The sequence below is a fragment of the Labrus bergylta genome, chromosome 18, assembly GCF_963930695.1.
Source record: "Labrus bergylta chromosome 18, fLabBer1.1, whole genome shotgun sequence".
Classification (NCBI taxonomy): domain Eukaryota; kingdom Metazoa; phylum Chordata; class Actinopteri; order Labriformes; family Labridae; genus Labrus; species Labrus bergylta.
In genome coordinates, this window is record NC_089212.1 from 4512011 (window position 1) to 4526982 (window position 14972).

General features: G+C 38.3%; 1 protein-coding gene across 5 annotated transcripts; it reads right to left on the reverse strand.

The window, feature by feature from the left end:
* Positions 1–102: 102 nt before the first annotated feature.
* Positions 103–14475, reverse strand: LOC109989740 (matrilin-3). 5 transcript variants are annotated; one of them, XM_065966594.1, is made up of 18 exons: positions 14147–14475; positions 12881–13030; positions 11897–12472; positions 9996–10115; positions 8855–8974; positions 8544–8696; positions 7572–7691; positions 7279–7398; positions 6260–6379; positions 5972–6091; positions 5368–5487; positions 5007–5132; positions 4376–4501; positions 3931–4056; positions 3433–3558; positions 3129–3248; positions 1484–1585; positions 103–1265 (listed from the first exon to the last, which is right to left on the reverse strand). In XM_065966594.1, exons 1-18 carry the CDS (start codon positions 14430–14432, stop codon positions 1213–1215), a joined length of 2784 nt encoding a protein of 927 aa, XP_065822666.1. In that variant the 5' UTR covers positions 14433–14475; the 3' UTR covers positions 103–1212. The 5 variants fall into 5 exon arrangements, with proteins under 5 accessions (XP_065822666.1, XP_065822664.1, XP_065822665.1 ...); XM_065966592.1 differs by having other exon boundaries at positions 11762–12472; XM_065966593.1 differs by lacking the exon at positions 8855–8974 and having other exon boundaries at positions 11762–12472.
* Positions 14476–14972: the final 497 nt, after the last annotated feature.

A 14972-nucleotide genomic window follows, 5' to 3' on the forward strand; every position in this document is an offset into this window, starting at 1 on the left:
TTAAAAAAAGAACAAAACTAAGACAAAAAAAAGCATTCTGACAAAATGTTGCATTTAATCATGATGGCAGCCAAATAAAGTGATAACAATGAAGGTGTCATAGTCATTCTCAGAACTGATTTATTACTGAGGTGTTTTAAAGGTGGCCCACAAACCACATTTGAAAATGCATCAAATACACAATACAAGATAACCAATACAAGGTTTGTGTATGAATAATTGTTTCACAATATCTTAAGGTGCTTTACTATGCGATTATTAAAAAAGAATAATACAAAGACTAGTTGTTTTTTAATCACAAAAGCACCAATAAATGTCTGTTCATCTGTGGTTCCATGGTAATGATAAGTACAAAATACAGTACATGCATGTGTAGAATGAAACTCTGAACAACAGTTTTGATGAGTCACAAAAAAACTGAGTGGATATTAACTCACAATCTTATGGTTTGAAAGGGAGCATTGAAAAAGTCCTAAATGGCTACAAACAAGCAATTGTTGTTGTTGTTTTTTCCCCCTTAAACAATTGTACCAGTCTGTTACAAACAATTATTGCCGTGCAATGAAGTTATTGAAATACTTCAGATATCACAGGAGAGGATTGCAATAATACACTGTGATGTAACAGCTATGGGGCCAAGTGGATCAGGCTCTTTTTTTGGGGGATCTTTTCTCTGTGTAATAAAGCTGCAACCAGAAGGGTAACAACAATGCTCCTGTTGTTGAAAGAGATTAGTTAATTGTGCCACGGTCACGGACGAAGGCTTTTTGTTCTACAAAGCACCATCACCAACCAAGAAATGCTGTCAGAGCACTGAAAACACAACAAGGATGTGTTGTCAACACGTTCCCGCTATAATCATTCATACTTTTGATATGTTTAACAATCTTACGAAGTACTCCCCTATTTTTTCTATAAATTCCCTAAGGTTTATCTTGTAAATTAATTGATTTACACTTTTGGATATAATGAAGCCTTTATTACAAATATACAGAAGTATTTTAACATTATACACCAGTTACACCATACTTTACTGTAAGAAGTCCGATAACTGGTAAATGCACATTTATAATACAAAACCATAATGTTTACAGTACATTGCATCAGAAAGCAATAGCCTGCTATGCAGACCAAATGGACAGAGCTAGACAGATGCCTTCCCGTTGTCAAACTGTTGGGTAGTCCAGAACATGTCTTTTATCATCTTGCTTCCTAATACTGCTGCTGGCCCTCCATGAAGTTCACTTTTTGTAAAAGTTCATCAAGTGAAAAAACAGTCAAGGAAATTGAGTTATGTTTTCCAGTTCATCATGACACATTCATAACAACACTACAGCTCAACACAATCAAACTTCAGATTCAATGTTCTGTCATTTAAAACACAAATTAAACTAAGATTTTATAACAGTTTCCCAATCAAGAGCAAAAATATTTGAGTTCAAACTGAGACCTTCGCTTATAGCCCATGGAACAAAAAGGATATGTTTTCTGCTCAGCTCCTGAATCGTTGACTGAACTTTCTTCTGGAACAACATCTGAGCTTCACACATGCAGGCATCTTCGGTTATTTCACTCCGCATTTCCTCTGAACGAATGAGAAAAATATAAAGGGAGAGGGTCAAGGAATTTTAGTGAAAGTTTAGAATAGCTTCTTGAAAATGCACATTGCCAATCCTTAGGTTTCCTTTTTGGACCATTGGTCACTTTGAGAGCCCCAGGGAGTTGATGTCGACCTTCAATATGAAAAACATTTAAGAGTTGATAATATATTGTTAATACATAAAGATAAGGGTTATTCATTGATCAATTAGGGACAAACATGATTTATGTTTCATTTTCATTTGTGATTGAGTTAAGAAACTGGGTTAGACATGTTTCAATCACTTCAGCTTGGAGCTTAGTTACAGAGGTCACATTTGGATAGCTTCACCGAGCACATTGTTTGGGTAATATACTCACTTGTGCATTACATGCCAATTCCCTGGAAAAGATACAATCACAACAGATAAAAGGCAAATCAATTACAACAATTTACTATGGGCTGTTGCAGGGGTTCCCAAACTTTTCAGCCTGCAACCCCAAATTTAACGGTGCTAGAGACTGAGGACCCCCATTGTTAAAACATTTAACGTTGCGCAAAGCCACATACACTATCAGGTCTATCCAAACACTGGCATTAGAACACCACACAATAGCCCAAACACCATCGTATTATTTTTGTAATTTATTGTAAGAAACACATTTTTCTATTTATTTTCCCAATAATGGGTTTAATATGCAATTTTAAACCATCTTTAATTTGACATGTTTTTGGAAGAAATCTCACGATCCCCCATGGGGTCCCGACCCCCACTTTGGGAACCCCTCAGCTATTGGACCAAAGTTCTTGTCTGGCTTACACCACAACTTCCTTTGCTAAGAAGTCTCTCATTCACCCAGCAGAGCAGCACCCATTTATGTCCCATGAACTCTTTTACCTGAAATTCCTGTACAAGCCAAAAGATCAACAAAGCATATACATCTTCGATTTATCTTTTCAGCATGACATATATACCACTGTGAACAACACAGAGGCTTTGCAGATCAGCTTTCATTAAAAAGTTCAAACTCCTTAATTGACAGGCTATAGTACCACTCAAAGAAGGAACATGACCAAGCCTTTACGCTCTTTCAGAGGACAAAACAAACAACGAGCAAATACCAAAGTTGTAGGTCCTACTTGAAAAACAGCCATCTCACCTTCAATCGGCTTGGAAGCATTGAGATGGTTTGGAAAGGTTCTTGTTAAGTCAAGCATGTGGACACACCCATCTTTGGTAACACATTTCCAAATATTATAAGGGAAATAGTTTTCAAAGAGCACCTGGCCAGCTGTTGGAACCTGGTTGCCTATAGATCCTTTGAGGACTCATAAATATTATGCCAATATATGCCACAATTATTGGTCATCCATGCCAGTCTGACTGAGCCCAAATAAAAGGTCTCCCACTCACAAGACAGCATGGTGTTTGAGGGTTGGGTGACAAATCCTAGTCTAGAACAGTACACAAACCATTGAAACCTCTTTCAGGATTTAAGTAAAAAAAGATAGATTTGAAGATATATGTTGGAAAAATCCAGATGCTTACGTGAGCATGTTTTGTGGTCTGCATTCAACACATATCCCACTCGACACTTGCAGTTGTACGAGTCGCCATTGTTGATACAATCGTGTTGGCAGTCATGTCCCTGAGCACATGCATCTGAACCTGGAGAGAGACACTCACAACTGACTTTGTGTAATTCATTCAAGGGCAAGAAGATACTGGTTATCATATATGCTATTAAGTGAATCCCTTAAAATATTAATGGATTCCCTTTAAAAGGATAAAGCAGGCTTTAGCAGGTCTGAAAGCTGTACCAATCATTACTTGACCAGAAGAACTTTCTTACGTGAGCACGTTTTCCGGTCCATGTTCAGCATGTATCCCACTCGACACTTGCAGACATAGGAGTTCCCATTGTTGACACAAATGTGCTGGCAGTCATGTCCCTGGGCACATGCATCCAAACCTAAACCTGTAAAGAAAAACTCACACATTACTACTTTATCTGATGACATCTAAAATGTCTATATGTGGCTTTTGGCAGAGCCTTCAGTTACAGTTCCCTTTGGAGAAGCTGATATGTCAGCTTTGCGACTGAAGATCTCCCGTCTCTGTATCCCCTTTATCTTTAGGCATTCCTCAAAAATGGACAAAGACATCATTCACAGGACCTCTAGTGTGTCCATAAGATTACCTGACTCACCATCTCCAACTCTCTAGTTGGAGCTTTTGGTGCTTTTACAGGACATCCTGAAACTCCAACAAGGTGCTTTGTGAAATATTCAAGGGGCTGGATCAAACCATGGAACTCAAACATGCAAATTGAAACTCATAAAAAGCTTACGTGAGCATGTTTTCTGGTCTGCATTCATTACATATTCTTCATGACATTTGCAGCTATAAGAGTTCCCGTTGATGATACAAATGTGCTGGCAGTCATGTCCCTGGGCACATGCATCCAACCCTAAACCTGAAAAAGGAAAGCTCACACCTCAATGACATAGTCTTATGGGGGGGAATCATGTCTAAAGAGGCCCATGTCCAAGCCCTATAACCAAAACATTAAAACATTTCCAGTTTCTATATCTCCTGCAGACCTCGAAAATAGAAAATATTCAGAAATTCTTGTGGACTTACTTTCCTAAAATCTCTTACCTTCCAGTTCTTACTAAAAATCTTTGATGTGCCATCTTTTGTAACTTTGAACGTAAATGCTTTGTAGATTTTCTGAGGGGCCAAATAACACCAAGGACACCAAACATGTACGTTTATGGAGATCAAGTGCTTACGTGAGCATGTTTTCTGGTCTGCATTCAATACATATCCTTCATGACACTTGCAGACATAGGAGTTCCCATTGTTGACACAAATGTGCTGGCAGTTATGTCCCTGGGCACATGCCTCCAAACTTAAACCTGAAAAAGGAAAGCTCACACCTTAATAGCTTTTTCTTATGACATCTCGTGAATTTTCAAATGGCCTTTTTGGAGCACCACAGGTTACCCTTCCCTAAAAGATGAACATGCCTAAGCCTTGTGACTACATAATTTTCCTCTGGCAGAGCCCTACTGGCTGTTCTCTACTCAAGATATTCTTTTATAAAAATGCTTTTACTCTGTGATTTTAGTAATTGTTATTTTTATTTTATTAGTCTGATTTTCTTGTCTGCTTGTTTACGCTCTGCCTGTTGCTTTAATTGTCTCTCTGCTTTTATTTTCTGTTGTAAAGCACTTTGTTACTTGTATAGAAAAGTGCTATACAAATAAAGTATTATTATTAAGTATTATTATTTTAAAATGTCACATTTTTGAGCTTATGGTACTTTTTTGAACCATCCTTTGAAAGTCCAAATGTACCATTTTTTTAAATATTAAGGGCTCGGTCACACTATGGAACTCAAACATGCAAATTGAAACTTACGTGAGCATGTTTTCTGGTCTGCATTCATTACATATCCTTCATGACATTTGCAGATATAAGAGTTCCCGTTGTTGATACAAATGTGCTGGCAGTCATGTCCCTGGGCACATGCATCTGAAACTAAACCTGAAAAAGGAAAGCTCACACCTCAATGACATTGAGAATAAAATTAATATGGCTTTTTGGAGCACCTTTGGTAACAGCATGTTTGTACAGGACTAACTGCCCCACCATCTCTTAATCTCCAGCTAAATCGTACGGGGCTTTTATGAGCCATCCTCTGAAACTCCAAATGTTATAATCTGTGGGATCACACCATCAAAACAAAACAATGCAAATCGAAAACAAATGAGCTGCTTACGTGAGCATGTTTTCTGGTCGGCATTCAATACATATCCCTCATGACACATGCAGAGGTCAGTGTTGTTATCTCTAACACATATTTGCTGGCAGTCATGTCCCTGGGTACATGTATCCAGACCTGGAAAGAAAACACTTTCACAGCTAACTTCTATGAAACACAACCAGTTGATTAATTTCTGCGTTTTGTGAAGGATTAGAAGGTCCATTGAAAACAACTCAATGTGCATTAACTCAATCCCTAATTCTGCATCTCTTGAACAACCTAAGTCAGTTGACTCATGTTATTACCCATACGCACAGCATTAAAGCACACAAGAACGTCCAGTTTTATACAAAAACCTTTTATCTAGTTTGTAATCAACATAATGCACTTGACCTTTTCAATTGCAGACTATGTAAGAGCTGTTTAAGTGAACCCTATCTTCTCATCAATATTTTTAACACTAAAACTGCATCCTACCATTTTTCAATTCCTCATCCTCCTTGAAGTTGCTTTTTTGTAACCATAATAAAGTAATATTGGAATATGATGCAACGCTTGATACGTATTTTAATATGCAAATATGAACATGCATATCAAAATAGAGTTAAGAAGTTCTTACGTGAGCATGTTTTCTGGTCTTCATTTAACATATATCCCTCATGACACATGCAGAAGTAAGAATTGGCATTTTGGACACAGACATGTTGGCAGTCAAGTCCCTGGGCACACAAATCTGAAACTGAAAGGAGACACTTCCAAAGCTAGCATCCATATACAACTTCCTTAGTAAATCTTATTAATGTCTACAATTGTTATAAAATGTTTTTTCCCTGTTGTATTTAACAGGGGTGTACAACTATAGCTCAGACATTGATACAAAACCAAATGATTAAGTACCAGTTCTTACGTGAGCAAGTTTTCTGGTCTGCGTCTAACACATATCCCGCTCGACATTTGCAGATGTACGAGTCATCAGTGCTGACACAAATATGTTGGCAGTCATGTCCCTGGGCACATGTATCTGAACCTGAAAAGACACACCCACACTTGTTGATAACTGAGTTATAGCCAACCCTGCTTTGGACCTGTATACAGGAGTTTATCTGATCATTATCTAATTTTCTCAACACAGAAGCATCCGTTACTTTAAAAAGACAAAAGGACTTTAAAAATACTGGAACATCTATTTCACAAAGTTAGTACTTTATATTTATTTATATTTAAACTTCAACTCCATGCACAATTGTTGTTGTTGTAGTTTTTTGAATGCACATCTTTTGCACATTGTCTTTGTACTTTTGTATATCTTTATTATTTTTATATCCTTTATTTTTTTTTTTCTATACTTTTACAGCTTGCACCATGGTTCAGGGGAGAAACGTTTTTTTTTTCTGTATGGCAAAAATTGACAATAAAGAAATCTTAGCATTTAATTTCCAGACACATAATTTCTCTTTACACTTATTATAAACAACATTAACCTTACAAATCCAGATCAGTATCTTATTTCTTGATAGAACTTTATATGGACTTGTCAGGTGAGTGAGGCTTTTAATAAGTATAATGAAATATTTTTGACAAGAAGTTAGATGAACAAATTTGCTAAGATGTGAGATTTTCTTTAGCATGTGAAGCTTTGAACTTGGGCATGTCGTGGTCTCAATTAATGTGGTCTTGACAACAACGCTAAAGGAGACCAGGGATCCATCATTATAAAGGTCCTAATAACATCCAGAGGAGGTGCCAAAGAGGAGTGCTCTGCCATCTGATGCTGTGCAAAATCAATCTTTGTACAGCCGAAAACAGCAATACTTCTAATCCCCCTGAGAATATGATCTCTCTAAATAAAATGCATGACGGATACCACAGCAACAGAAAAAACACAGCAACCTGAAATGCATATAGAGAGAGATAAAAGGTTCTTACGTGAACACGATTTCTGGTCTGCATTCAACACATATCCTTCACGACACTTGCAAAAGTAGGAATCATCATTTGTGACACAAATATGCTGGCAGTCATGTCCCTGGTCACATGTCTCAAACCCTGAAAAGAGATACTTCCACAGCTAATATTCACACCACCACACAGATTTATATTAACTGATCAAATACTTAAAAGTCTTATTCTGTCTTTAACCAAGCAAGTCAATGAATATGTTCTTGACTACTCAGTGGGATTGCACTAAGATCCTCAAATCACAAGGTCAGAATTCTTACTTGAACAGGTTTTTTGGTCTGCATTTAACTTATATCCCAGCCCACACTTGCAGATGTATGAGTCAGCATTGTTAGCACAAATCTGCTGGCAATCATGGCCCCTGGCACACGGCTCAGATCCTGAAAACAGACATGTCTGCATGTTACTGGCATTTCATGACACCAACTGACGAGTCTAAAGCAACTTTGTATTTAAGTTTACAACTTTGCAATCCTATTTCTGAATTGGCCATCTCCAACTTTTATTAAGCTTGGAGTTGAGGGAGGAGACATTAAAGAGTCAGATGCTATCTGAATTCTTTTATATAGTTTCCAGTAGGTTGTGAAATTGCATTTTAGCAAATCGATTTGCTCTTTTATTCTCTCTGACATGACATTTCTACTTGCAAACAAACAACCTCAGCCTGGTCAAATCTGTTTGGTCAGAACTTTTTGAATTACAAATGGAAACCAGATTGTCTCGAATGCCATAAATCTTGTCCCTCATCTAAGGATTTGTCGCTTTGGATTCTTCACTTTGGATAAAAGCGTCTGCTAAGTGAATTGCAGAATTGTAGGATTCTTTTCAGATTTATAAAGACAGAAACCAATACTCCTTCAAAGATGGAAACCTGAAGAAACTACACCAAAAAGTGAACATGAAATCCATTTCTTACAAATGTAGATGAGCAAATCACAATTCCTACTCAGATATGCTGCCAGTACACCACTTTACACCAAAAAATGTTTAAAAAAGCTTCAGAGGGTCTAACCAAAATGAAAGCTAAACTAAACATTAGCAGCTAACCTTCAGAAAAATCCAGTCCCAAGATGCAACAGGGGTCCCTAAATGAATGCTATGGCTCAACTAACAGGCTAACAATACCCAAAGACGTTAAACTATACCACTCCAGCTCCAAACAAATGGATTCATATATTCACGTCAAGTCAACGTATCCAACAGTTTGTGATGAATGAAGAGACACAATCTACCTGAAAAGTCCTCGTTCTTTTGCAAACATGTTTTCTGGTCTGCATTCAAAACATATCCACTTCCACATTTGCAGATATACGAGTCACCAGTGCTGATACACATGTGCTGGCAGTCATGTCCCAAAGAACAGGCATCTGAACCTGAAGACAAAACTGCAACAGGACACATGAAGTCCTTCAGTTTAAAAAAGAAGATTTATCTGCACACTATATTCAAGATATATGAAGACTTCACGTTTGGCAAAACAGGGAAAGGAACTGATCAAAAGACAGAAAAACAAATCATGTATGAAATATACAGTAGGTCTTACGTGAACAAGTTTTCTGGTCTGTGTTTAACACATATCCCTGCTGACATCTGCAGATGTACGAGTCATCAGTGCTCACACAAACATGTTGGCAGTCATGTCCCTGGTTACATGAATCTAAACCTGTAAAGAGACACTTTCACATCTAATAAACTAAGTTTATGTAAAAATTACAAGTTCAAAATGTAAAATTGTTGGTTATTTTATTGCATCTGGCCATATAAGCAATTAATTTAAAACCTTAAAATCACTTTTTGATCTTGTAGTCCTATCTCTTTTTAATAGTTAGCATGTCTGTGTATGCTCTTCTGGATATCCGTGTTTTTATTAGTTTGTTGCCGTGTTTGTTTCCACTTAAGTCATTTTGTATCACTGGGTAGTGTTTTGTTTCATTTTGTGGACATTGTGTCTCTGTCTGAAGGTGTTTTTCAACACTTTGTGGTCTCCCTTCCTCTCCGATCTGTAATGCATCCATTTTTGCAATTTTGCATTCCTATGTAGTGATTTTTAGGAATTTCAAAGTGTTATTTAATCTTTTGGTTGTTGCATTGCTTTTCTTTGTTTTCCTTTTGCATCAGTGAAGTACCTTCATTTCCTCCATCAGCTGACGTAAAAGCCACTGCTGCAGCTCAAACTCCTCACAGTGTTGATGAGCGATGAACTCTTGGTAGCCCTCTGAGGAGGTTCATCACAGTCTCTGTAGACCTCTGGTATAGGATAACCATTATAAAGGCTTTTTTTTTAACCCTTTAAGTGCCCAATATTGCATTTTGATTTTTAGTCTCTCTGCTCGGGCTGTGATTATGTGGTCCTCATTTCATTTGTGCTGAAAATTGTCAGCTCTGATCTATTTATGGCAACTCAAAACATTAGTGACAAGAGCTGGTATGCAGTGTGTCCACATCTCAAAATGTCAAACTAACTGTTTTTCAAAGGGAGTATAAAGTTCTTACATTAACATTAATTATTAGAGTTCCTATCTCCAACAAGGCTTGACCCATCTAGTCCCAAATTAATACTTACATAATGTTCAGTCACAGTATATCTTTTTAACATTTCCCTGCACTATGTGTCTGATTGTAAATCATTCAAAAACACAGTTGGATTTGTAACAGAGACATTAAGAAAAGATAAAGATTCTTACGTTTGCACGTTTTCTTGTCCGTGTTGAGGACGTATCCTGCACGACACATGCAGTCGTATGAGTTTTCATTGTTGACACAAATGTGCTGGCAGCTGTGTCCCTGAGCACATGCATCCAAACCTGCAAAGAAACACATCACTGTCTGATTGGCTTAAGAGAAAATCAGTCATCTACCGACTACTGACTGTGTAAGCAAGGTGTTAGTACTGATTTATTGTAAAATAACAAGTTTACAGAGCCACCCACATGCAGATTAGTTAGCTTGATTAGCGAGCTGTGCTTGAACTACAGTTGTGTTAAACTGAATTGATTTGTTGTTTTCAATCCTTTGTCATGAAGCAGAGAGACAAAGTCATCTGTCACATTCAAATCTAACAAGGGATTTTGAGTTTGAATTTCTCAAACAATTGTGCATCACTACTTTCCAACGGACTATTTCATGCAGTTCAGATCATGCAAACACAATATCTGATCAATGAGAACACGGTCATGCATGTGCTGCATGTTGCTGTTGTTGTGGCTGTAACGGTTGTAAAGGGACAGATGTTGGCGTCATTAAAACACAGAGGTTGTTTGAGACACTTACATAAATAGCATGAGCAACCATGATGAAACTGAAATTTAAAACAGACAATATAAAGTGACAACTTTGGATCTATTTGATCTTGGTAATAGTTATCTAAAAGTGTTTGACTGTCAAATGGTCAAAGTGAGAACTTTTTTGGTTTTAAGATATTTTGGGCCGTTTTGCCTTATTGACTAGGACGGCTGGAGAGAGACAGGAAATGTAAGGAGGAGAGAGTGGGGGGGACGACATGCAGCAAAGGGCTGAGGTCAGATTCTGAACCCACCGCTGCTGAGACAAGGACGATAGCCTCTACACATGGGACACGCAACAACGCTGCTAGGCTATCTGGCACCCCCAGAGTGTGAACTGAAGTTAAGTTAAATACATCTTTTTGACCTCGTGATTCGTTTTTTTTTTTTTAGATCTCTGCCACTGCTTTTGTAAACACAATTGATGTAGGTCCTTATAGTGAAACTTTTGAATTACGTCTGACTTGCATTTCACATTCGCCCTTCAGAACACAGCTGCATGAAAGCAAACAGATGTATTTCAAAGAAGAAAAAAAAGTATGCTATCTCTATATTAATGAGCATCTTTCTTATATCACTCATGATTGGGCAGAGCTGTGCAGATTTTAAGGTTTTACGTTTATAAATGATCATTATGTAGGAATAATATTTGAATCAAAGAGCTCACTAAAATACATTTTATTTAAATTTAGAGCAAGTCTAGTTTTTTGCCGTGCAGGCTGAGTGGACATTATTGTCACAGAGCGCTTAAGCCCAAATTGTGTAAACTAAGCTGAGGATGCAGCATGAGGTCACAAGCTGCAGCGAGAGAGAGCAGCAAGCAGTGTGCTCACTGTGAAAAGTAAAGGCAGCACCGTGTCAGGCTTCAACCATTTTAAAATGATCAAGTCTTAGATCAGCAGCGATCAGCGACTTGTCTTCTTCTTTCATTTGCCCTTTTTTTTTTTTTACATGGCTTATTGTTGATTGCACACTTTTTTGTCACGACCTGCAAGTCAACACCTTCATGTTGGAAATGTCAACACAACAAGAGGCAGTATAGCGTTTGTTATTTTTGCCCTTGTGTGTAAATCCAAAAGAAGAGGACCGGTTACTTTAAAGTGGCGATTCCCTCTATCGGTGCTGCCAAAACCCTCACAGGTGCAATCTAGAGTACGGATCTGACATACCGTTGTTTCCTTTATCTGGCCTTTCATTAGGCTTATTTATTCCATCACGGTCTTTTCTGCGGTCTAGGCCGTGACCATAATCACCATTTCTGCCATCTAATGGAACAGCCGCACTCCCGTTATCTTCATCCTTACCGCACAAGGTTTCCCTAAACTTGGAGGTGAGCTTCTCAATGACCCCATAGGTCTCCACATAGAAGACATGGTCGTCATGTGGTTGGCTGGCCATGAGGCGGAGGGACACCATATCCGCTCTGTCCACCCCGACCGCGTAGATCTCGATCCCAGACGTCCGAGCTGCTGCCGACACTTCCTCCACTTTGTCCTGGGGCCGCCCGTCCGTCACTATGATGGCCACTTTGGTGATGGTCATGGCTCCGGCTCGCGCCCCTGCCTCGGCGGTGAAAGCTTTCTCCATGGCAGTTTTGATGGCCATGCCCGTCATGGTGCCTGAAGCAAGGGGCTCCACACGGGCCAGCGCCTGCTTCAGGGCCGACTTGTCAAAATAAGTCTTCAGTAGAAATTCAATCTTCACCGTGCTGGCGTAGTTGACCAGGCCGACTCGTGTGGCGTCCGAGCCGATCTCCAGGCTGTCCACCATGTCTACCAGGAACTCTTTGGCCTTCTCAAACTCGGCGGGGCGGACACTGCGGGAGCTGTCGATGATGAACACCAAGTCTATGGGCCGGTTTCTGCAGTTGGACCTTGTTGCTGTTAACACACGAGAGGCTTAGAATGCACACCAATAAACCAGGATACTTTAAAAAACAGTCTAACTTCATATCCTGGTTTCAGAAATCTGTACAAGCCCTTATCTTGGATTTGAAAAACCTGGATATGCCGCGTTCTAACTTGTGCCCAAAAATGGAAACAAACCCCAACATCAATAATCAACCTTATCTGAAGACATCTTTCAAACCACTATGACCACTTTAAATTAAATATGTTTAGCCTAATATGACAATAAATGTGATATATAAATAAAATATGTTTTGGGGCTTGTATGGCTTTTATTAAAAAACCCTCCTTTTTGATTTGGGGAGAAAAGCTGGTCCACAACCAACAACAGTCTTTCTGCAGTATAATGAGAACATGTTGGTTATGGCTTAATTAAAATACCTGCGCTGGCTCTGATGGATGCAGCGGGGCCTCTCGAGTCTTGAGCAGACTCCCATGATGCACTGGGTGCAGCTCTGTGTTGCAGTGGCCGGCTTCTCTTAGGTGTCTGCTGCTGGGATGGCTGAAGAAACCTGGAGTTAGTGCCCCCAGCTTTGCCAAGAGAGAGGGGAAAAGGCAGAGGGGAGGGCATCAGAGAAGTGGTGGCTTTTGTTTGATTCAAATCAAAGTTAATTCATTTCTGTCTTGCTTTTCATTCTGTATGATTTCTCACCTTTTATTCCCAATAAGAACAGAATGAATGGCTAGAAATCACATTTCTTCTTGATTTGTACATTATGAAATAAATGTTTCTAAACATTGCAATGAATGATTCTTTGCATTATCTTATATCCAAAATTATTATGTCATATACATTACAGTGTACAGATTCATTTTTATTGTGTCTTGCAAAAACAACATGGGCACATTTCCATAAGGAACCAAGTATTCATTTGGAAATTAATAATTAAAGTAATGCATTTTACCTCTTGATCTGTGTAGTTATAATTCATGATGTTAATGGTTGATGCAGATTTTGGAAACACGTAAAGAAATGCAGAAAATTATGTTTAACCATCTTCTTTTTATTTATGAAATGCTCTATGTCTTGTAGAATTTTTTTTTATGAATGGTACAGTTTCATGCCATGGTGTTATAAATTGCAATAGATCTTGGTTTAAAAATAATGGTAATAATATACTTGTGTAATTGTTGAGTACAGACTGCTCTGACTTCATGTGATTAGTTAGCACTGATAGATCATCACTTTATTCACTGTTACTTCATTCATTAATTGATGAGCATCAATTTATCTGGATTTCAGAAAAACACAACAACATAATTTAAACAAATAAACAAGTTAAATGTTGTAACTTTATTCATTCATTAATGTTAATTAGAGACATGTTTGCATCGACAACGTTTTAAGAAAAATGAAATAGTCATATTTCCATGAGACAGGTGCTATTCTGCTGTCATAGAGTATGGGGAAAAACATGTCTGAAATATAATTGATGTAAAGGGAATCCTAATTTGTCAATTGAAAATGACTGCCAAAATAATTGTTGATGTCTTGATTAATGATCCGTCAAGTTATTAGTTAAAGTCACGCAGAGCTGTGTGGAGAAACACGACTTCACCAAACATCCTGCATTAAATCATCATTCCTTAAGTAACAGTAAATAATAATAAACAGTTTACAAACTTATAGGACATCCACCAACAAACCTCCAGGTACAGCTCTGCGTCTCTCCTGCGTCAGGTAGCTGCGGTCTCCTGGCGCTGCTTGATCAGCCAGCTGAAGCTCTTGAAAGGTTTCTGCGCTGGGTTCTTCGTCAGAGGTTTGTTCGAGAGATTTGACGTCTCGCAAGCGTTGATGGACCCTCGGAGGGACCTGCGGGGACACTCGTGGGATAAAAGGACTGATGGTGTGGATCTGCCGGTCGCTCTGTGACAGAGTCCCCGATGACAGGAGGCTCAAACAACACAACAGTTCCCACAGTGCTGGAGTCATGTTGGCGTCCTGTCCTACGGTCCACTTCCACAGAGAAGTGACGCTTTTATACGAACCACGTCCATGTTCGACAAGGCGTGGGGAGCACGACGAGACCCAATCCAAAGTCATCTGAAAGAGGTGAGGAGAGGTGGGTATGGAGTCATTAGAGCGCCAAAATAAATAAAGGGCCAACAAGTCAGTATATATAAAAAAAAAAAAAAAAAAAATGAATTAAACAAAATGATATAGCCTATGTAAGATGTAGAAAGAGAATTACAAGTATGCTTACACAAGTTGAAAAGGAAAATAAATTTAGAAAACAATTAAAATAAATAAATAAGCACTTAAAGACAAAAAACAAAAAGTGGAAAAAAATAAACATTTTCATTTAATTTGTTGAATATGTCCCGACATTTAAATAATTTCCAGCAAATTAGTTATTTTCTCGTTTTATTTTACTAGTATTTTATTGGTATTATTATTATTATTATTATTTATTTCCTTGAAATGTCAATAAAAGCCTGTGCAGGAAGATCACACAGATGCAGTTGAAAAATA

Coding starts and splice junctions, on each gene's coding strand:
- LOC109989740 (XM_065966592.1), bottom strand. CDS start 14,432: ATGACTCCAGCACTGTGGGAACTGTTGTGTTGTTTGAGCCTCCTGTCA. Junction 7,399..7,571: donor AGACCAAAAAACCTGTTCAA/GTAAGAATTCTG, acceptor ATCTCTTTTCAG/GGTTTGAGACATGTGACCAG. Junction 1,586..3,128: donor AGACCACAAAACATGCTCAC/GTAAGCATCTGG, acceptor TCATTCGTTCAG/AGGAAATGCGGAGTGAAATA.